The following is a 23,403-nucleotide window of genomic DNA, read 5'->3' as shown; positions in this document are numbered from 1 at the left end:
GAGATTGTATGTGTTCTGGTTGAGATGTTGTATTACGGTTTCGAGGTTGGATGGGCCACCTGGCCAGATAACAAAATGGCATCTATATGCCTGCTCCAATAAAAAATGTGTTCTGTAGTATTCAGTGGACAAGATGCCCACAGGTGATTTTTCTCAAAGACGCCAATGTAGATATTTGCACATGATAGAGGACATTTTGTTTCCATGGCTACTCCTTGGGTTTGCCTAAACCAGATTCCATTGTGTAAAAATACATTATTCTCCAATACTAGTCTGACTAGATCAAGGATCATTTATGTATGTTCAAACAAAGTGGCATCCCTGACAGTGAGTGGCTAGGGCATGTATACCCTCCTCCAGTGGAATGCACATGTATAGTGAGTTTACGTCAAGGATAACAAACATAACATTTTCTGCCTATTCAATGGCCTCGAGCTTGATCAAAAGGTCTTTCCGTATCTTGTATGTAAGAAGGCAAGTTGTGATCCAAAAGTTGCAAAAAAAATCAATAAATTCTGAGATCCGTTCTGTGGGAGAACCAAATCCAGAAATGATGGGTCTGCCAGGTGGGGAGGGGACTATCTTATGCTGTACCAGGCGGGGAGCCATCCATCTTATGCTGTACCATGTCATCGCAGCTCTGCTGTACTTGGACTCGTCGCTCCAGCCACTTGAAAGAAATGCCAGTGGACCACAGGCAAAAAATCCTGCATATCATTCAAGTTTGGTGGTGAGGATTGCTTTCAGAGACTAGTACGGGCAGAGAAGGGCTATCACTGCTACGCTGTCATGTAGAAGCTAGGAATGTGGTTAGGGATTTAGATTCACTAGTGTGACAGGATGCTCGGACATTTTATCTGTTTCACGCTTATGGTCACAATAATAATAGCATTGTGTTACATTTTGCTAATAATCACAGCACATGCTTTTTTTTCTTTTAGATAGAATGCAGTTGCTTCAATAAAATATATTGAAAAATGTCCTGAATTTCTCTGTCTGTCTTGCATATGAGACCATGTGCAAATGAGTGAAAGGGGTAAGATATGTTCTATTACGTCTTCCTGAGGAGTCAGAGTGTCATGGTCAGGCTGCCAAAAATCACCTTTGCTTTCTAGGTTTGGGAGAGAAGGCTGCTAGCTAGCCGAAAAGGTTAGGCAGACAGCTGCCAGACGTTGTGGGATCAACTCAGTCATCCACACGCGGTTGCGCTGCCACCACCCAAAGTCAGCAGTCTTAGATCCATGATAAGAGTCCAATGATAGAGCTGTGAACTGCTAGTAGCCTGTGTGGCATTACTATAAACACAGGGGACACTGTAGGTACAGGCTAACTAGAGAGTTGTGATCCTGTCCTGGGCAGCATGCCCAGTATTGAGGCAAAATAAGTAAGATTTGGCCTAAAGAGCAAAATAAGCAGTTGCCCCGCTGGAGGATACCCAAGGGCCCAGGCAAAACAGCAGACATCTTGGGATAAAATCGAAGCTCTGTCCTTCTTGGCCATCCTCTCAGCGAACGGTCAGGGACGTGAACACAGGGAGGTGACTCACCAGTGAGCTGCAGCAATTGTTACATCCAAAAATAAAGCCCTTGAAACTCCTTCAAACAAGGAGCTACTTCACCAGTCAAAGTGTGATAGAAGCCTCACTGGAGCAAGCTATGAGCAGCAGAATATACAAGTCTCACATAGAAAAGGTGCTATCCACCTGTTTCTTTTGAATTCAAGAAAGACGTGTCCTGTTTGCCACAAGACTTCGAAGAGGGCCTTACAGATCTTGATTTCTGTCTTCAGAAAGCTGAAACATGGACAGACCACCTCAAAAACAGCCTGCCCCAACAGCAGGCACTTACACTGGAAATGCTGCAATCAAAAAATACTTTGTTGGAGGATAAGATGGAGGGCAACAAAAACAGAGCCAGCAGAAATAACTTCTGCATCCAAGGCCCAAATAAAGAAATGCTAAACTCCAATTTGGAACAACATGTAAAGGTCTGTTCAGCCACTTTCTCCTACTTCCTGAATACACAGAAATAGAATTAGACCACACTCAGTCTATTCACCCTTCCAACAAAACGTAATCTGAATCCTGATGTGACTTGAGTGCACTACTTTAAAGTAAAAGAAGCCATAATCACCACAATTCACACCGAGGAAAATACAACTTAAAGGAGGGTACCTCCTTATTTCAGGATGTCTCTGCTATAAATGTAACTAAAAGTTGGGAATTTAAAAATATTACATACTACCTGTGGCAAGAGAAGATTCTCTACGGAGGTGGCTACCTGTTCCGCCTACCCTATATCAAAGACAACCATGAATATCCAATCAAAGCCCCAGAAGAAGCAAGTATTTGGAGGAGCTGCACGACTCTCCTATAGCAGCGACTAGCAGAGAACTTCGAGGAAAATGGAGAAATCAACACAAAAGATCGAGGACATGGGCTCGACACCTCCAGAAATGCGCCGAAAGAGACACTCCGGCAGTCACTTTGGAATGAGGGTTAGACTTACAATCTGTTGAGGAACTTGTTGCTTGTGTTCAAACCTTTGAGAAGAAAATCATGAACTGAATTCATGATACATCCATCTCAGTTAAGTATGTGATGCAAAGTTTGTGGGCGAGGTTCTATGTTGTAAGCAGGCTCTAGAAGCGTTGTTTTTGCCCCATAAATGCAGAACATAGGATTAGAAAGGCTGTTAGAAGATTCCCATGTACTTAATAGAAAAGTCAGAAGTTGTCCCTACTACTTTCTCTGAACAGACTTCCTAATTCTCTGTCAAGGCCTTAAATCATTTTGTTGGTTATTGTTTTTGTTCAAGGGCTCAATGACTTGTTTGCATTTCAATTGGTTATGTTGTATTGTTCCTAAATGTCCATGTTCAATTGTTTATTTTTTTTTTTAATGTCCCGAAATATCCATGGAGAAGAGTTCTCACTACTTCCTGATGATCCCAATGTACAATCTCCTGAGACTGAGGCTGATTAGACATGTCCTCCGTCAAATGAAGAGTGTTACCCACAACTCTACTTGCTATGTATTTTATCATAGTCTATCATAGTTAAAAGCACTACAGAGACTCTTGCACGATGAATCCGCATGTACTTACCTGCAAGCACTGTTAATGCCCAAAGTATTAACTTCCACATTAAAAAGGAAAGTGCTGCTTAAAAGGGGCACATGCAAGAAGTAGATATTTCCTTCTTCAGGAACCTCACCTGCTAGCTAAAGATGTTGGCTAATTGCATTCGTACTAGTATCCGCTTCAGTTCCACACCATAGCCAAACTAAACCCAAGAGAGTTGTTATAATGATATGAAAGAGAATCCCTTTCATCTTGATACGGAAGTTGAGGAGAAAGAGGGCCGAATGCTAGGCCTTAATTGTTCTAATAGTGGTACAATGCGGACCCTATTTTTAATTCATGGTCCAAAAGAAAACAGACATAAGGAACGTCTTCCAAAAATAGTCCTATTCCGCAGGGGGTGGACAATAGCAAATGGGGATTTTAATGCTACATTCTTCACAAGACTAGTCTACACCTAGAGATTTAGGTGCACAATCAGAAATGGTACAGAGGATCTAACACAATGGTAGAGAGGGACTACACGTTCTAACAGAATGTACACAGATCCTTCACTATAATTGATTATTTCCCAATTTGTAGTGTGGTAAGGCCTCCGGTACTAGACTTCCAAATTAGCACTAGGGTGCTAGCTGACCATGCATCAGTTCTTTTAGATTCAGATCAGACTCTAGCCCACAGATGGTCACACAAACCAGGGGTAATAAATGAAATAGCTTTTAGCGATCCTACCCTGCATGGTGCCATTCTGAAATCCCAGAAAATGATTTCAAAGAGAATGATAATGGCGAAGTTGAGTGGGACACAATTAAGGATGTGGCTAAAATAGTTATTAGAGGGGACCTGATTTCTCCTACGACCAGCATTATGTGGATGGCGAAACAAAGGAAAAATCAAATAGAAAATCAAATACAACAACTTAATGCCAAGAAAACAGGAAGGTTTCCTCAGCGTTAACCAAAACCTCGGAAAGACCCAATGAAACTGAAGCAGGTCTCGATGAACGAGGTTGCTGAAAAAATGTTGCATACAAATTGAAGATATTATGAAAAGGCTAATAAAGCTGATAAACTGCTGGCCTTCATATTACAGAAATTACAGATTAGGAACCTAAGAACTCCTGCTCCTCCATTCATATCATATTACACTTTATAGATAACAGGATCTTCATGGTGAGATACTTTGGCGATCTTGTATTTACGGGGAGGGGTGGTATTTGTTTCGTAAACCCACCAGCACAACTAAACATTAACAGTGGGCAATCCCCTAAAACGACATTAACTAGAGGTAGAAAAAAATAGGCTTGCCCTTTCTCTCCACTGGCATTTGTCTTGTCAATGGAGCCCGTAGAACAGAAGATTAAAAAATCCTACTATCAAGTGAATTATACTTTGGCAGAGAGAATATAAAATTGCACTTTCTGCCGACGACATCCTCTGCTTCCTCATGGATATGGAGATCTCAGTGTCTGCCCTGTTACAGAACTAGAGCATTTTAAAAGACCCCAGGGCCTAATTATTAAAAAATAGTCAGCAATCGGGTCTCAGATCAGGGGAGTGCAAATGGCAGGGGTTCCAATAGAATGAGAAATTCATTCAGTGTCTCAACATTTACCCAACAAAGGAGGTGACTGACCTATCAACATAATACACTGTTCTTGTTGGATGTCCTGTATAAAGACCTCTATAAACAATAGTAGTTAGAAATCTCGTTCTTGGGCTAGGTGGCTAGCATTAAAATTAACTTTATCCCTATCAACCAGAATCAAAATAGACTCCTATCCTTTATCTAGAAATACAACATTCCTAGGGTACCCCAGTCAAAGTTCTATAGAAAGGCAGTGGCGGGAGGGGTGGGATTTATGAATGTTGAAAGCTAAATATTCAAAGCTCAGCTGTGCCAGGCTTTAGATTGGCATCAAGTCCAATCCAAGGTGCCAGGGGTGGCAATCAAGAAATGTTATTCCCAGATCTCATTCACCTTATCTATTGTGACTACCTTATAAACATAGGCCCCATGAACTTGAAACATGTATTTCAACTGCTACATTATTGGATTATGGCGACACCCTGACTAGGGAAAAGAATACTATCACATTTTCCCTACCTCTAATCTGGAAATTCCTCCAAGGATGCAGGACGCTGGGTTTTAAATAAGGAACCAGTTGTCCAAGTATTGGAATACTTGGACTCCTCTTTGTATTAGGTGGGCTGCCACTGGTGAAAGGCATTTGGTAAATGTTGGCAGAGTGGACTTTAACCTAAAGTGAAGTACCTTGAACTGTAAGTGGGCGCCAGCTACCTGGAATTGGGTTTGGGATGAATGGGGATATGGAAATATGAGCCTGGAGGTTGAAAGCGGTCATGTGGTCCCCATGGTTTAGAAGGTGTAAGGTGTCTTGTAGGCTGGTCATTCAAAATTATTGCTTCTTTAAATACTTGTATAATTTCTGCAGATCAAAGATTGGGCGCAAGTCTCCTGACTTTTTCCTGAGGAGAAAGAAACGGGATTAGAATCCCATACCTTTCTGATACTTCGGAACCCTTTCTATTGCCCCCTTTATTATCATAAGAGAAACCTCCATAAGTAACTGTTTTAGACATGGAGGGAGTGGACCTCTGGGTGGGACATTTGGTGGCTTGTTGACAAATTCCAGAGTATGTCACCAGGCTATGACATCTACAACCCATGTGTTTGTTGTTATACAGGATCATTGATGTAGAAACTGAGAAATGGAACCTCCCGGAAGATGTGATCAACGGAATGGGGTAGCCAGCACCAGTGAAAGGTCAATGTTTCCTTGTAGTGTCTCACCCTCTGGTGGGCTGCTTCCCTCTTTTTGGCTGTTTGTAAGTTGCTGAAGGTGGGTGTCTGTATTGTGGGGCATACTGGGAACGATATTGCCCTTGATAAGGTTGATAGTGCTGCCTGCAGTGTTGAAATCCTCCTCAATAGGAGAAAGCGCTCCTGCCCCTGGCTCCTCTAAATGACTTTCTTAGTTCATAGTGTTCCCAATGATCTGGCAGTATGAGTGTAGGAAGTTGGCTCTGTATGTACTATTTCAAAGTAAGAAATAGCATGCACAGAGTCCAAGGGTTCCCCTTAGAGGTAAAATAGTGGCAAAAAGAGATAATTCTAATGCTCTATTTTGTGGTAGTGTGGTCGAGCAGTAGGCTTATCAGAGGGTAGTGTTAAGCATTTGTTGTACACACACAGGCAATAAATGAGGAACACACACTCAAAGACAATTCCAGGCCAATAGGTTTTTGTATAGAAAAATATATTTTCTTAGTTTATTTTAAGAACCACAGGTTCAAGATTTACAATCAATACTTCAAATGAAAGGTACTTCACTTAGGTATCATAGGAACTTTGAATCAGCAAAATAGCATGTACAGTTTTGGCAAAAATGGCAATAAGCTATTTTAAAACTAGACAATGCAAATTTCAACAGTTCCTGGGGGAGTTAAGTGTTTGTTAGTTTTCCAGGTAAGTAAACCACCTACAGGGTTCAAAGTTGGGTCCAATGTAGCCCACCGTTGGGGGTTCAGGGCCACCCCAAAGTTACCACACCTGCAGCTAAGGGCCGGTCAGGTGCAGAGGTCAAAGTGGTGCCCAAAACACATAGGCTTCAATGGAGAAGGGGGTGACCCGGGTCCAGTCTGCCAGCAGGTAGGTACCCGCGACTTCGGAGGGCAGACCAGGGGGGTTTTGTAGGGCACCGGGGGGGACACAAGTCAGCGCAAAAAGTACACCCTCAGCGGCACAGGGGTGGCCGGGTGCAGTGTGCAAACAGGCGTCGGGTTTGCAATAGAGTTCAATGGGAGACCAAGGGGTCTCTTCAGCGAAGCAGGCAGGCAAGGGGGGGGGGGCTCCTCGGGGTAGCCACCACCTGGGCAAGGGAGAGGGCCAACTGGGGGTCGCTTCTGCACTGGAGGTCGGATCCTTCAGGTCCTGGGGGCTGCGGGTGCAGTGTATTTACCAGGCGTCGGGTTCTTAGAAGCAGGCAGTCGCGGTCAGGGGGAGCCTCTGGATTCCCTCTGCAGGCGTCGCTGAGGGGGGTCAACTCTAGCTACTCACAGGGTCGCAGTCGCCGGGGAGTCCTCCCTGTAGTGTTGTTTCTCCGCAGGTCGAGCCGGGGGCGTCGGGTGCAGAGTGGAAAGTCTCACGCTTCCGGCGGGAAACGTGCAGTCCTTTAAAAGTTGTTTCTTTGTTGTAAAGTTGTTTCTTCTTTGGAGCAGAGCCGCTGTCCTCAGGAGTTCTTGGTCCTTTTAGATGCAGGGTAGTCCTCTGAGGCTTCAGAGGTCGCTGGACCCTGGGGAACGCGTCGCTGTTGCAGTTTTTCATGAAGTGGGGAGACAGGCCGGTAGGACTGGGGCCAAAGCAGTTGGTGTCTCCGTCTTCTCTGCAGGGCTTTCAGGTCAGTAGTCCCTCTTCGTCTTCAGGTTGCAGGAATCTAGTTTCCTAGGTTCTGGGGAGCCCCTAAATACTGAATTTAGGGGTGTGTTTAGGTCTAGGAGGGCAGTAGCCAATGGCTACTGTCCTTGAGGGTGGCTACACCCTCTTTGTGCCTCCTCCCTGAGGGGAGGGGGGCACATCCCTATTCCTATTGGGGGAATCCTCCAAAATCAAGATGGAGGATTTCTAAAGGCAGGGGTGACCTCAGCTCAGGACACCTTAGGGGCTGTCCTGACTGGTGGGTGACTCCTCCTTGTTTTTCTCATTATCTCCCCTGGTCTTGCCGCCAAAAGTGGGGGCTGTGTCCAGGGGGCGGGCTTCTCCACTAGCTGGAGTGCTCTGGGGCATTGTAACACGAAGCCTGAGCCTTTGAGGTTCACTGCTAGGTGTTACAGTTCCTGCAGGAGGGAGGTGTGAAGCACCTCCACCCAGAGCAGGCTTTTGTTTCTGTCCTCAGAGAGCACAAAGGCCCTCACCACATGGGGTCAGAAACTCGTCTCTCAGCAGCAGGCTGGTACAGACCAGTCAGTCCCGCACTAAACAATTGGGTAAAATACAGGGGGCATCTCTAAGATGCCCTCTGTGTGCATTTATTAATAAATCCAACACTGGCATCAGTGCGGGTTTATTATTCTGAGAAGTTTGATACCAAACTTCCCAGTATTCAGTGTAGCCATTATGGAGCTGTGGAGTTTGTTTTTGACAAACTCCCAGACCATATACTTAATATGGCCACAACTGTACTTACAATGTCTAAGAATAGCCTTAGACACTGTAGGGGCATATTGCTCATGCAGCTATGCCCTCACCTGTGGTATAGTGCACCCTGCCTTAGGGCTGTAAGGCCTGCTAGAGGGGTGACTTACCTATGCCACAGGCAGTATTTTGTGTGCAGGGCATCCTGAGGGGGATGCCATGTCGATTTTGCCTTTTTCTCCCCACCAATACACACAATCTGCAATGGCATTGTGCATGTGTTAGGTGAGGGGTCTCTTAGGGTGGCACAACATATGCTGCAGCCCTTAGGGACCTTCCCTGGTCACAGGGCCCTTGGTACCACTGGTACCTTTTACAAGGGACTTATCTGTGTGCCAGGGGTGTGCCAATTGTGGAAACAATGGTACATTTTAGGTGAAAGAACACTGGTGCTGGGGCCTGGTTAGCAGGGTCCCAGCACACTTCTCAGTCAAGTCAGCATCAGTATCAGGCAAAAAGTGGGGGGTAACTGCAACAGGGAGCCATTTCCTTACAAGGAGTATCAGCCTTGATGGCTTTAAGAGCATTGTTGATGTGTTATCCAAACAATGATTTGCCATCGTAAGGCATGTCTAAAATTTCACTCTGTACCTCTGGTCTAAAAGATGTAGCTTATTACCAGGCTTGCCTTTGGAGTGCAGCTGCTCCAGCCAACTGCAGAAATCCTGTTGATGAAATATCGACGGAACAGTCTACTATCTCTGCTGAGGCTCATTCTCCCTCCTGGAGAATCTTTCTTGCTTCTTCTTTAGATTAGTCTGTTAAAATATCTATAAATTGAGACATGTCCGACGACATTTGTCTGTTGAATCTTGCCAGAACTGCCAGGGAATTCGCTGCACGCACTGAGTCCTGCCATACTTGAGAATTGCTTCCCAATGGAATCAAGGAGATGCTTGCCTAATAATGGAGTCTGACTTGGGATGAGTCACTAGGTATGCTGGAGCATCATCTGGCAATTTAGGTTTTTTATCCAGTCTGGGCATGACTGCTGGTAAAGTGGCTGGATTTTTCATGGTGTGGATACCCTCTTGCCAGATGAAATCTATTATGGGTATTGCCTTCACTGACTTTTTCCTTGGCTCCTTGAAATCGTATAGGAAGCAGTCTGTTTGTTTGGTGGTTAAGGGTAATTAGAATCTCTTCACTGCACGTTCAATAATATTATGAAAACCACCTATATAGTCTGGTGGTGAGTCTACTGAAGGTTGCAGAGGGGGAGATGGTGGTTGTATAATGTAATCATCACACACAGTTGTTGTTGACGCGCGATCCCTCATTTAATCTTCTTCTTGATTACCTTCTGAGGTGTCAGAGTCATCTGCTGGTGGGTTTGCCAATGGCAGCATTGACAAGGGAGTCACTGATAGAGGCAGTGTGGTAGGACAAAAAGGTGGTGGTTGATGTGGTGACCTTACAAGTGTTTTGAAGGTGTGGTAGAGGCGCAGATGGAGCAGGTTCAGGAATGCGTTTGTAATAATCTTGGAGCATCGTTTGAAGATTGAATATCAGGTATTGTGGCATTTGGATTGTTTGCTTGAGGTAACCTTGTGGAGAATAGACATGATAGTGCTTTTGTGTTTGTTCACCTAAATACGAATCGCCCTGATGAAAATGGTTGTCATCCTCCTTGTCATCTTGATATTTAACCTGCAATTCTGAAGGGCTATGAGCCACTACGAAAGGCCCTTCATCCTGCGAGTCCTCATTTAGGAGATGAGCTAGTGAGAATGGAGGAATTTTGCTCCATAATGTGTGCTCTGGAAGCAAAACCTTCTCTGGAAGTACTTTGGCAAATGACATGCTTTATGTAGGCATTAAGGGTGTAAGAGATGTTTTGAGTGTTTCCGTCAAAGGTGATTTAGGTGGTTTTGCCTTCAACAATGTTTTCTTTACTTTGTCAGTAGTAACGGCAATTTTTATTGAGGAAATCGCCGTTGATAGTGTGGTCGTGGTTGGGCCAGCGTCGACAGGGTTGTCGTTGATGGTGCCTTCGCCGACGAGGTACTAGTTGACGGTGATGGTAAAGCTATTGTTGATAGCCTGCTTGTCGACGAGCCAGTCGATGGTGGTGGTTTTGTTGTTGATGTTGTTGACGACCTGTTAGAAGGCCATTTTGACATTGGAGAAATAGGAGTTTTCTCTGCAGACGGTGCCGTTGATTTTATTGTATAGGAGACAATGGCCGCCCACGCTAATGGAGATGAAGAGATTATCTTTGGTGATGCTGCAGTGGTGAATGCGTCATGGTGGTGGATGTCGTAGGCAACAGCGTTGTAGTCGACAGTGAGGACATTTTTTTTTTTTTTTTACAGAAGCAAGCTCTTTAAAGGATGTTGTCTTGATGTTTTTAAGGGAATCTTCCATCACTGCTGGTGTTGAGTGCTCTGATGAGAATTTAAGAAATCTTTTGACTTTCTATGAAAAAAGTCCTCATGTTCTTTAGTCTCCAGATGGTGAGGTTTATTTAAGAGCATTTTTGATGTGTTCTGAAGGCTCATCTTCCTGGGGTCTGTCTCTCTTGTGGGACTTTACAGTTTGTAAAGAGTCATCACTCTCCGCCTCAGAAAGTGGCTGATCCTTAGATTTAAGTCTCTTTAATTGCAAGAGTAGCCTTCCGTCCCTGTCCTTTAGGATTTTCTGGGAAAAGGTACGACAGATCTTACAGTCTTTAATTTTATGCTCTGGATAGAGACAGTAAATACAATCCTTATTAGTGTCCTCTGAGTGTAATCTCTTTTCTCCACAGGTGTTATATTGCTTAAATTGACCCTTTTTTGGGTATGCTGACACGGTCAGAGGATTCTAAGTTGAAAGGAGATGAAATTTAAATCTGACCTGAGAAAATCCTCCTGAAAACACCTGCTCTGAAGATAAAACTGAGCAGAGCTCTGGGAGACTCCAATTACACAATGTGTGGTAGAAAATCTGAGGGACTGGAGCCTCTGTGGTGAGGGTGTTAAAGGGTGTTGTCACCAGATTGGTCAATGGGAATCTTTGTTCCTTTTTTTTTTTTTTTAGAAAGGATATAGCTAGGCTCTTAAACTGAACTTTACATTCCTTTTGCAGCCTATTATACTAACTTGTTCTACTTACTATGGTACTGTGGGACTCCCACTTCGACGACAGGGAAGGATTAAAGCTTGTGAATCTATGAAAAATCAAATACTGGAGAATATTTAATATTGTTCCTGCAAAGATAGGAGTGTGAGATGTTGGCGGTGATTGCTTGCACCGAGCAATGGATCTCTAATGCGGCCACTCCACTTGCAACACTTGATCACTATGAAAGTTAAGAAGCATAGGCTCAAGCATTTCTGCCAAACCTCTGGTTGACAAAAAAGAGAGATGGAAAAAAGAGAATTGATAGATTGATAAAAGGGCAATAGAGGAAATGGCAGTGAAGGGGATGGTGAAGGGAGAACTGAATATAGCACAGGGGAGTAAGTAGTAAAGGGGGTGAGGAAATAGTCCAGAAAATTTGCGGGCAGCCTGAGAGGCCAGGAAGGCAAAGATAAGTGTGGGAAATGCACAGGAAGAAAACGGCACCGCAGAAACTACATAACCAAGGGAGGGTAAGAAAAGAGGAGGGAGGAAAGAGTAAGGTGGTGTATAACAAGAGAGAAAAGATGGAGAAAATGACCATATCTTGCTACACATCGCAGGAAAATATAGCTCTCATTGGCATAAACAATAGTTACTACTAGCTTTGCATTACTGTAACCTGAAAATGTAGTTTAAACACACCCCTGGTACTAAAGTGCACATGACCAGAATGAAAGCAGTCACTGGTTTATGTCATATTATTTTATGCAGACATGTGAACTGGCAAAGGTAATGTCCTAAACATCATTTACAAAAATACCATCCCATTAGGTGCAGATGTTCTATTAACAACTACAATGGGGGGCCACATTTTTAAACTATTTTTAGTGCACAATGGTTATGTCAGACGATATTCTGAATGATATCCGGGTCCACACCCCATCAGTCACAGTGCAAGACAGCCATTGGCTTAAGTGGGCTGCACCAACGCTCCCAGCTGTGGCAGGTAACAGTAAAATGTGAATGACAGCTGAGCAGTCCAGTGGTCGAAGAGGGTCGACCGAAATCCCCTCTATGTGTATTTTATTTATAATCTTTGGTTTATGATTTTGATATTTGTGATTTCTTATTTTTTATGACACGAGGCTAAACAGGCTTGGAGCCAGGCAAATAGGTCTCCGTAAAGGAGTAGAAAAAATGGATTCGGAAATGAAAACAGCCCAGAAGTAGCAGCGAGCACTCTAGCAGAGAAAAAGTATCGTCACGGTACCGCTGGCGGCAGGCCGTGTCTGAGAAGGCGCCATGGTAACAGAAGCAGGCCCAGATGGGTCCTGCTCTGTGCATGGCTCCATACCAGATGCCGTGGTTTCCACTCCGCGGAGGCGTTTATCTGAAACGGTCACACCGATTAGCCCTTAAAACCCATTCCTTTGGCGCTGAACGGGCTCTGTCGCCTTCTCAAGAAGGATGCACTGCCAAGACTGGATTAAGCTTCGCCAATTAACCCCAGAATGAACAATCTGCATTTATCCTGTACATCTCTCAACCTGTAAAGAAAAAGACACACTCCCTCTGGTTTTATAAACACCGTGATGATTTAAGCCTCCCTCTGTGCGTGCACAAGCACAAAGGAGCATAAGGAACAACAGAAGAGGAACGGGGAGGGGGGTGCACGAGGTAGGCAGGCTGACTCGAAGCAGCTTTAGGACTGAAAAGATGTAGGATTCGCGCATAAACTCCCCCGTAATCTGCACTTCTGCCTTTGAGGAGCACGGGCAGTGATTAGGCAGGCTTTACGAGCAGTGCAAGGTCAAGAGACACCAAGGAGTTGGGGAGAGACGATCAAGGATCAGCAGCGATGAAGGCAACTCCACTGGGGCCTCCCACCTCTATTCTCCAGTAGTGCGAACCTCGGGCTCGCCTGAGGTGGCTGCAGAAGTGCCGATTTACCCTTCTGAAGGTCATGTGAGTCCCAGTCAGCCCCGTTTCCCATCCATATGGTGTTTCTGCTAGCAAGTTGCACCCTTACCTTTGTCGGTTCTCCCAGTGAAGGATCACACGTATAGTCGCTGCATGTCCCCAGCTTTCACCTAAGGACAGACAAAGCAGCAATCACTCATTTGTTTAATATACGTAGTTTAGGATGACTGTGAGAAAACATATGCATAATGCCAATACAACTAAACTGCTGCAAAACTATACTGCTTATCCAGACAGCACCAAAACAACAAAAGCTGGAGTGATATCCAAGTAGAAACTGATGCCAACAGTGTCTACAGTGTCTACATATTATTTGGACGTCTGTACGCCTTCTGCCTGATATATGCCACAAATATAGCTATGAGAGCGAACAAGTGCTATAGAAGCGGGGAGGGTTAGTAGTCGTCAAACAGGATGTCAGGTGCGTCGCTGTCTAATTGAAATTGGAGACATGGCGGTGTCTGGTGCTAGGAAAGGTATTAATACATAGACTGGGAGCCTTTAGTAGTCTTGCAGCTTCAAAGCTATGCTTGACTTTTAGTACTCCATTCATCATCAGACATGCTCAGTTTCTCTGCACACTTCACTGGCGGGTTTGAGGTAAGACAGCTGCAGGTCTTTAAGACAATGCCAGCATGCAAGGTCACGCAAGGTAGATGTCACATTTCCCTCGTCTTTTGAGGCAGAGAGCTCCATCTTGGTTACTCTACAAAACTGCCAGGGTGGTGTCACAACCGTATTGGTTACTAAACAAAACTGCCAGGGTGGTGTCACAAACACCTGTGATGAAGATGTTCCTACGGTCTGATCGTAGGAAACTTGGGGGTCATTCTGATAGACCGCCAGGGTCGCGGATGACTGAAGCACCGCCAACAGGCTGGCGGTGCTTCAAAGCCCATTCCGACCGCGGTCGGAAAACCGGGTCCGTCGGTTTCCCGCCGGATTTCCCCCGGCTGGGCAAATCCGCCAGGGCAGCGCTGCAAGCAGCGCTGCCCAGGGGATTCTGACCCCCTTCCCGCCAGCCTGTTTCTGGCGGTTTTAACCGCCAGGAACAGGCTGGCGGGAACGGGTGTCCAGGGGCCCCCTAACAGGGCCCCAGCCTGCTTTTCACTGTCTGCATAGCAGACAGTGAAAAGCGCGACGGGTGCAACTGCACCCGTCGCACACCTGCAACACCGCCGGCTCCATTCCCGCTGGGCCAGCAGGCGCTAACAATGTTAGCGCCCGCCGGCCCAGCGGGAAGGTCGGAATGGCCCCAGCGGTCTTTCGACCGCGGAGCAGCCATATGGCGGTTCCCGCCAGGCGGGCGGCGCCTGCCGCATGCCAGGGTCAGAATGACCCCCTTGGTCTTAAGACGGTGGCTCATAAGACCCACTTCTGTTAGGAATTGTTTCACGGGGACAAAGATGGATACTTTAAAATCGTCCAAGTCTTCGTTGTGTTTCTTTTACAGACATTGATGTAAAACGTAAGGGATTTTTGCACAGGTTGTACACGTTGGGGAGGGAATCCTTCCACATCCATGCCCGAGAGCCAGGATTGGATGTAGAAATTGTTAGTATTGCCGGGGATGACAAAATCTGTTTGGTTGTATTGACTTTCAGGTAGGTTCTGTACATCAAAATCTCACTATAAAAGGGAGAGAGGATTTGAGGTGGTGCTGGTTGTTAAATATCACCAAAAATCTGATATTTGAGTGGTGTTGGCCTAATTGTGCATCTTTAAGAGTCCAAGACAATTCCTAGAGATTGCATGTTGAGTTTTAAGAACATCAGCAAGAAGATGGAACCATGTAGGATTCGATAGATGCCTAGGTGTTATGTGAAGTGGAGGGGTCATTTGGACAAACTGGTGCCTGCATGCGTATGCCTTGAATGCTCATTTGGGGTGAAGAGGGTGTGAAGGAGTGCCTTGTGATCAACTGCGTTAAAAGTGGATGTAACGTCCATCAGTACCAGGACGTAGGGTTCACTGTTGACCCTCATGCAAAGGATATAATCCATGTCTTAAATGGTGCCAATTTGTATGCCACAGTAAGCCAGAAGCCTGACTGATAGCCACGCTGGTATTCATGGGTGTTAATATTGGTCTGTCATTGAAAGGAGGCTGCCAACCACTTCCTCATAAAGGGGAAATGAGGGAGCTGATGGGGTTGTCTGGGCTAGTCGTTAGGGTTATGGGGACGGTTCACTGTGCGGGGGGGGGCGTTGATACTGTTCGGCATAGCTGTGAGTCAATCGTATGATACATTTTATACCACAAGATGGGAGAATGTTCTGCGCAGGAGGAACATCCCTCAAACACTTAACTACAACACCCCTCATCTAAACATTAAAATAGTTAACAGAAAGTTTCTAATGGGAGATTTGCTTATATGTTTTTAAATCCAAAGCATGGTGTAAAATCTCCATCAATATGTTCAATCTGAATTGTCATTCTCAGGAAGTCAAGTTGACTTACTACAGTTTGCAGTTTTATATTATGATAACGTGGCCCATGGGTATTGAAGCACATTACATGATTACCGGATTACTTTACACAAAGTCAGATTCATATATATTTTTTTTTGCTCGGTGAGATCAGGTGATTTACAAAGAATCACAGGATGTTGAGCTAACGCTTGAACTCAAACCCGATTCCCCAGTTCCAACGTCGGCAGCTCTGGCTGCTGGGCCACATCATCTCCCCTATTACTCAAAAGTAAGCCTCTCACTAGCATTCAAATGCTGTAATTCCCGGTCATAAGACTTCTGCTCTCCTTTAGCTCTTCTCAAGTCAGAATATAATTTCCAATAAATTTGTTATCTGACTTTGTAAATGTTACTAGCAAGCGCACTGTAAAATTCATATCCTGCTACTTTGGTACCATTATTGTGGTACCAGCATGGGACTCACTACATGTAATAAAGGTGAAATCTTTGTGAATTAGAAGAGACAACCATAAAAGGGAAATTGTTGGTTTGAAGATTCCGCTAGAAACCCGCCTGCCTCGTTTAGTTAGACCAATATATATCTATAAAATGTCACATTTTGGTAAGTGAGACCAGACGACAAAGAAATCACTACAGTTCTAATTAACGTACAAGCTATAAAGCATGACATTCTATCCCCAAACAATTTATCATCTATGCACATAGGAGTGCGTTTTCACTGAACAATGCTCATCTGTAACAATGGTACTGGAATCAGACAAATCTGTCAGGCAAATTCTTGTTTCTACAGGTGATGTTGAAGAGCCCCGCACTGGTCCCCAAAACCAGTTCACAAGTGACTGTTTAAAAAAAAAAAATAATAATAATGAATCAAAATGTATGGTCCATTTTTCTACACGTAATGTGGAAAATAATTAACATAATAATGAATACTTCAATGATTAAAATAAGATGGGAGCAAAAACTAGATGGGAGCTATACAATGTTCACCACTCAATTTAGTAGACTGTAAAAACGAAGCTGAAAAACTCATGTTAATTTAGGCCTAAAACTTAAGGATAGTACACATGCTACATAAATCAAACAATCAAATCTACCTAATGCAAGGGCATGGACTATATTAACATGTATCAAGGCCAGTTACATATCAAACATATATAGAAGCGTGCTCACACATGACAAAACCAAATGATGATGATTTGTAAAAAGTAGAAGAAACGCCAAAACCGCTCCATCCCATGAAAAACACATACCCCAAACCGGTACTATTCAGTAAAGTTCTACAAAAACACACAATCTCCCCTAATACCGAAGCTCGCGCCCTCTATATTCAACACCAAGGGGAATTCAACAATAACTTAATGGCTTTCCAGCATGTTTCAGGTCACCCGGGAGGGGCTGGTGAGTGTGTTTTCCTGGAGCTTCGCATTGCTAGTCTCCTTCGTGGCTGCTCCTCCCTATCGACCAGCAGTTAATCTTCGCCCTGTCAGGAGCAGGCTCATTGGAATAATGTCCTTCTAGACAGGGCACTTTATGGGGCAGTCAATGTTTTACTTATGCAGGAAGCACTTGATGAGGATAGACTGGTCTCTGAAACTGTAATCCAATTAAGAGCTTTTTTTTTAAAATCCCTAGATGTTTCTGAAAGAGAAAGCATTGGTGTGCAGTCCACAGCAGACCATGATCGCCGTGCTCGAGTACGCGAGGGTGGGCGCAGATGGCGCTAATGCAGTCCTATACCACCGAGGAATGAGCTCGGGCTCAGAGCCGGTCCTTGCTTGGATAGCGCCCTGGGTAGGCAGAAATTTGGGGCCCTCACTGCTGCTAGAGATTAAAATAAAACAGGCATCAAGGAGCCCGTTTTGAGTTCATGAGTCACTCACAGTCATTAAATTAAAGCAGTGACTGGCCTCTGAACACAAACACAAATGTGAAGCACATTTAAGATGGCACAGGGGGCAACCCTTTGGAAGGGGGCTCTAGGGACCCTCAGACATCCCCATACATGTGGGTGCCGTCAGACACTACACCCACCTCCTGGAGGATCCCTGCCTTGTCTTTAAAACTAAGCACATCTACTGCGAAGCAGTCATGGATTTGAACTGCAGCCCTATTATTTCATTGATGCGCCCCCTCATGTGTATGGTACGTTCTCAGAGTTGGCGCTGGTACTGGGGAGATCACATTTTCTTCCATAGTCAGGCACACTTTCCCTCTCTGCCACAGGTGTGCATAGCTGAGGGTGCTCTGTGGCACAGACATGGAAAGTGGCCCTAAATGATGAATAAGGTCCCTTGTGTGGAAACTTACCACCAGCTATCACAAATAAACATTAATGTCTTACCAGCTGAAAGGAAGCAAACAGTGTGTTCCATTGATGGCATTTTTACTGTCAATCAATCAGCCATTTGTAGAGCGCACTACTCAACCATAGGGTTTCAGGGTGCTGTGAGGTGTCCTCAGGGTTCGGTCAAAGAGACATGCCTTGAGGTCTTTCCTGAATTGAGGTACCAATGGAGACTTTCTGAAGTGGAGAGGTAAGGTGTTCCAACCTTTTGCCGCCAGGTAGATGAACGATCTTCCTCCAGCAGAGGACTTCTTTATGTAGGCTATGTTTTCGAGCAACTGCTGGAAGGAGTGGAGAGATCTGGAAGGGGAGGACCAGGTGATGCAGTGGTTGAGGTAGCTAGGTCCAATGTGGAGGGCTCTGTAGGCATGTATGAGGAGTTGGAAGTTGATCATCCTCTCGACGGGGAGCTATTGGACGTCTCTCAGGTATCCTGTGATGTGTTCTTAGCAGGGGATGTTCAGATCGAGTCTGGTGGCAGCGTTCTGGATTTGTTGCTCAGTTTCTTCTTGGTAGTTCCAGTCTAGAGGGCGTTGCCGTAGTCAAGTCTGATTGTGATCAAGGCGTATGTCACGGTTTTGCAGCAGTCGCTTGGTATCCATCTGAAAATCTTCCATAGGAGTCGGAGAGTGTGGAAGCAGGTGGATGCGATGGAGTTGACCTGTCTAATCATGATGAGCTCTGAGTTAAGGACGACGCAGAGGTTTTGTGTGTGGTCTCTGGGGATTGCCAAGTGTTGAGGGCCACCAGGAGTCGTCCAAGGCTGAGGAGGATGGTCCCAGGATGAGGATTTCGGTCTTGTCGGAGTTCAGCTTAAGGAAGTTCTCCTTCATCCAGGTGGCAACTGCTTCCATCCCGTCTTTGAAATTCTTCTTGGCTGTTGAGGTGTTTTCAGTCAGGGAAATGATCAGCTGGGTGTCATCAGCATAGGAGATGATGTTCAGACCATAGTCCCCGACGACTGGGGTGAGCGGGGTCATGTAGATGTTGAACATCATGGGGCTCAACGAGGACCCTTGAGGTACTCCACAGCTTTCTGTAGGTTCTGATAGGTGTGGCGAGAGCCTGACTCTCTGCGTTCTGCCTGTCAGAAGGAGTGTATCCATCGAATGGCCTTGCCGGCGTATGCCTGCTGTGTGGAGTCTGGCACATAGGGTGCAGTGGGACACTATCGAAGGGCGGCCAATAGGTCTAGTAGGATGAGGGCTGCTGTTTGGCCGCATTTGAGGAGACAGTGGATGTCATCTGTGGCAGCAAGCAGGGTGGTCTCGGTGCTGTGATTACAAAAGGCAAAAACAGACAAAACAGACAAAAACGAGGAAAAGAGAAAACACCAGACAGATCAGACAGGCCAGATGCTACTAGGCCACCAGGGATGAGGCACAGGTAGGTGCCTGCGGGTGGAGGCGGGCCTCGAACACAGCAGTGGCCACGCAGGAGAGAACAACAGACACTGACCAAAAGGTCAGTGAAGGTGCCAACAGAATTTACTATTAGTTGTAACACAACAACACTGTGTGGCAATGGTAAATGGTAGCGATAGTTAACACCAATACCAATGACATTATCATGAATGGCAACCTCAACAGATTGATCATATGAAATGAATGGCACTTATGCCTCAAGGAGTGTAAACGTAAACTTACTAGTGTTATAAATTGGACCTCCAACTTAACTCCATCACCCTGGTGCCAAGTTGTTGTGGCGGACAGGCTTTTAACTGTGCAGCAGCAGGGGGTGAGAGGGAAATGGGAGGGGAATTTGAGAACTTAAGGAGTGTAAAATGGCACCTGCACACAGGGTAAAAAAAAAACGATTACAATCAGTTTAATTGAAACATTGGTGCCAAGTGAGAGAAACGCTGCTACCTGCAGGACCGTGATACAGACACCTCTGTGTTCCCCTCTGAAGGTGAGCGCCCTGGGCCCTGCTCCTCTATGTCAAAAGCTGGCCCTGCCAGGGCTTTAAGTGGGATGAAAAAAACTGAAGGGTCTCTCTAAGGGGCGTGGCCCATGTAATTAAGGGCGTGGCTTAAAAACTTGTTAGGCTAAAAATCTCTGCTAGCATAGTTGTGCTAGTTATGTTATTTAGCTGCTTCTTTCCACTATTTAATCCGCATATATAATGCAACTGACATTACACCTAAAACAAGCCAGGACTATTGGCTTTGTCAATGGTGGTTACTTACAAAAGATAAAAAGTAACAGCAATAGCTTTGTTGTACATAATATTAACAATGCTTCAGTTCTGAAATGATGAGATTGTGCAATAACTATAACGAGTCTCTGAAGTTACATCAAAGGCAGTGAAGAGTGGTAATGTTGCCGAGTTAAGATTATTTTTCTGTCTCTGTGTGAGGGAAAAATGGAGAGCCCAATAGGGATACATCTCAGCACTTGCTTTTTGGAACTGCCGATGCTGAGCACCTGCAGGACCCGGCCCACGTAAAGCCCTGGACCCTGCTTTAGGCTCCTGGTCGTGTCCTGGCTGGCTCTGTAGCTGCTGTTTTGTACAGTCACGCGAAAATCGATTGTGTAGACATGTATGCTACATAAATGCTAAACACAATATAAATGTGTTTTGCTTCCTTTCCAGCAAACACTTACTTCCACAAATAGTTGGACTGCAAGCAATATTGCTGAATTCATTCAATACTTTCTTAGCTATTCAAATGTGAAAGTCTATTTTTTAATACACAGAACTTAACACCAAGATCAGTTTTTGCAGATAAGGGATCTGCCCCCATAGGAAAGGTACGTGGCTTAGTCAGTAAGATTCGGGAGGGAAGGGGGTGGGGGGAGGCTGATATCTCCCAGCCATCTCTGCCATGTACCCATCTAAGGAAGAGTGTTCATGAGGTAGGGCTTGAGCAGTTGAATGACCAGCATCAGAAGGGTAGAGGTTTCTGCTGTTGAAGGAGTCCAAATAATGAATGGTGATTATTAAAAATAAAAGTAATCAACATTCTTGAAGCCCTTCAAATCTATCAATTAATTTTATGTTTTTATAGGAAGAACTTGCTAGCAGCCAGCAGAAGACTGGTAAGCGGGGCATGTGCTATTGGAAAGCGTCATCTGTAGGAAACTGTCACCTGCACCTCACAGCTTCCAATAAAACATCTCATAAGATTGTGTCAGTGCAGTGATCAGTGTATACAAGCTTTACCTGATTCCAATGGTAAAAAAACATGGCGCAAGGTGGTGCTAGGGGCTTATAAATATGCCCCTGAGTTCTTAGTAAAAAACAGCATTATTGACCAAAGTGCTAATAAATAACAATGTTAATCAACCTGAACTTGACATGTGAACTGAAGTTTAAGGTAAGGGTGCATTGCATATCGGGTATAATTTTGGAAAGGTAGCAATATTATCACAGACAGAACATGGGAAAGATAGTGGTAGCAAGATCGCATCCTTTCCATGAGGAATGTGCACCACCAGCTGGCAAAAACAACATTGCTATTAGTAAATGAATTACCATCGGATATCCTATTATCGGACAGAAAACTGCCTAAAACTAGTGTTACTTACCATCAGAAAACTGTTTAGCTCGGTGCTAAAATGTAGAAAATATGTGATCAATGTAATTATGCAACAGCAGAGGAATTGTCAATGCACAGGCTTCACTACTTTCTGTTTAGTCGTTTAAAAAAAAAAACGTGTATGACCGGAGTCAAAACAGGAATTTGTGCTTGCTTTTTGCACCCCGGGGCACTTTCATTTCCGTAGATGCCTGTACAGCTAGTTCTGTATTACACATTTCATCGATGGGACATTTGCTCCAGCATGATTCAAAGGGGCATTCCATCCCCTGCATGGGGCTGTGGCCAGGTGCAAATGAAGAATACTATTTCCCCTTTCCCCCGCCATAGTACGAACACAGCTGCAACAGCAAGCAGGCCCTTAGGGGCACATTGAATGTGAGGCACATTTAAGATGGCGCACGATCAGTGCGTCCCTGGGGCACCCTTTGAGAGGGGGCTCTAGGGACCCTCAGACAACCCCTTACATGTGGGTGCAGTGAAGGATCCCTGTCTTGTACAGAAAACTACATCACAAAACAAAATAAAATGATGGACGGAGTGTTGAAACTTTTCAAACACTCACCCCCATTCACAGATCTGGGTTTAATCCATCGTTATTTTGCTGGCCACGTCACCCCAGTTTGGACCCAGCCATTTGCAAATCAGCCTTGACCCTGTTCCCCATGGGAACAGTCCAGCCCGAACTGCTAGGCCAGGTACTCCCTGGACAGGAAACAAGCATCCTGGGACCGGTTTCAGGGTATCACCCTTCATCAGCCAGGCTAGCTTGATTCCAGTGGCGCAGCGAGCATGGCAAGCAAAAAAAAATGATGGATTAAGCCCAGATCTGTGACTGGGGGTGAATGTTTGATTTGTTCTGCATTCCGTCCATCTTCTGTTGTTTTTGCATTTGTCGCCCCAAGTGGGAAGGGTATGCCCAGACGTGGGTCCCTTGCTTGCTATGCCACCAGATTCAAGCTAGCCTGGCTGATGAAGGGTGATACCCTGAAACCGGTCCCAGGATGCTTGTTTCTGGTCCAGGGAAGACCTGGCCTGGCAGTTCGGGCTGGACTGTTCCCATGGGGAACAGGATCAAGACTGATTTGCATATGGCGGGTCTGAGCTGGAATGGCATGGCAAGCAAAAAAACTGATGGATTAAACCCAGATCTGTGACTGGGGGTGAATGTTTGATTTGTTCTGCATTCCGTCCATCTTCTGTTGTTTTTGCATTTGTACAGAAAACTAGGCACGTCTGTTGTGAAACAGTCGTGGATTTGAACTGCAGCTCTATTAATTCATTGATGCGCCCCCTCTTGTGTAGGGTAAGCTCTCAGAGTTGGCGCTGGTACAGGAGAGATCACATTTTCTTCTAAATTCAGGGACACTTTCCCTCTCTGCCACGGGTGTGCATAGCTGAGGGTGCCTCGTGGCACAGACATGGAAAGTAAATCCAATCAGAAATAAGGCCCCTGGTGTGTAAATATATCATCAGATATAACAAACAAACATCAGTGTCTTACTAGCTGAAAAGAAGAAAACGGTGTGTTCCATTGATGGCATTTTTACTGCCGAGAGTAATAATCCCAGGCATAGTTTATTATTAGTTGTAACACAAGGACACTGTGTGGCATTGTTAGCGATAGTTAACACCAATACTGATGACATTACCATGAGTGGCAACCTCAGCAGCGTGATCATGTGAAATGAATGTCACTTATGCCACAAGAAGGCGCAAGGAGGGTAAAGGAAAACTTACTAGTGTTATAATTGGATCCATGGT

The 23,403-nt window shown here is 45.1% G+C and overlaps 1 protein-coding gene across 1 annotated transcript in view; it reads right to left on the bottom strand.

Moving 5' to 3' along the window:
* Positions 1 to 23,403, bottom strand: part of RAD51C (RAD51 paralog C) — a 417,313-nt gene that overhangs the window by 87,343 nt on the left and 306,567 nt on the right. Inside the window, exon 7 of the mRNA XM_069226398.1 lies at positions 13,369 to 13,429. Coding sequence (XP_069082499.1) covers positions 13,369 to 13,429 — 61 coding nt within the window. The remainder of the gene's footprint in view (positions 1 to 13,368; positions 13,430 to 23,403) is intronic.

Source organism: Pleurodeles waltl, chromosome 3_1 (assembly GCF_031143425.1).
Source record: "Pleurodeles waltl isolate 20211129_DDA chromosome 3_1, aPleWal1.hap1.20221129, whole genome shotgun sequence".
Classification (NCBI taxonomy): Eukaryota; Metazoa; Chordata; class Amphibia; order Caudata; family Salamandridae; genus Pleurodeles; species Pleurodeles waltl.
The sequence above is the reverse complement of the archived record's forward strand: the minus strand, read 5'-3'. Positions and strand labels throughout refer to the sequence as shown.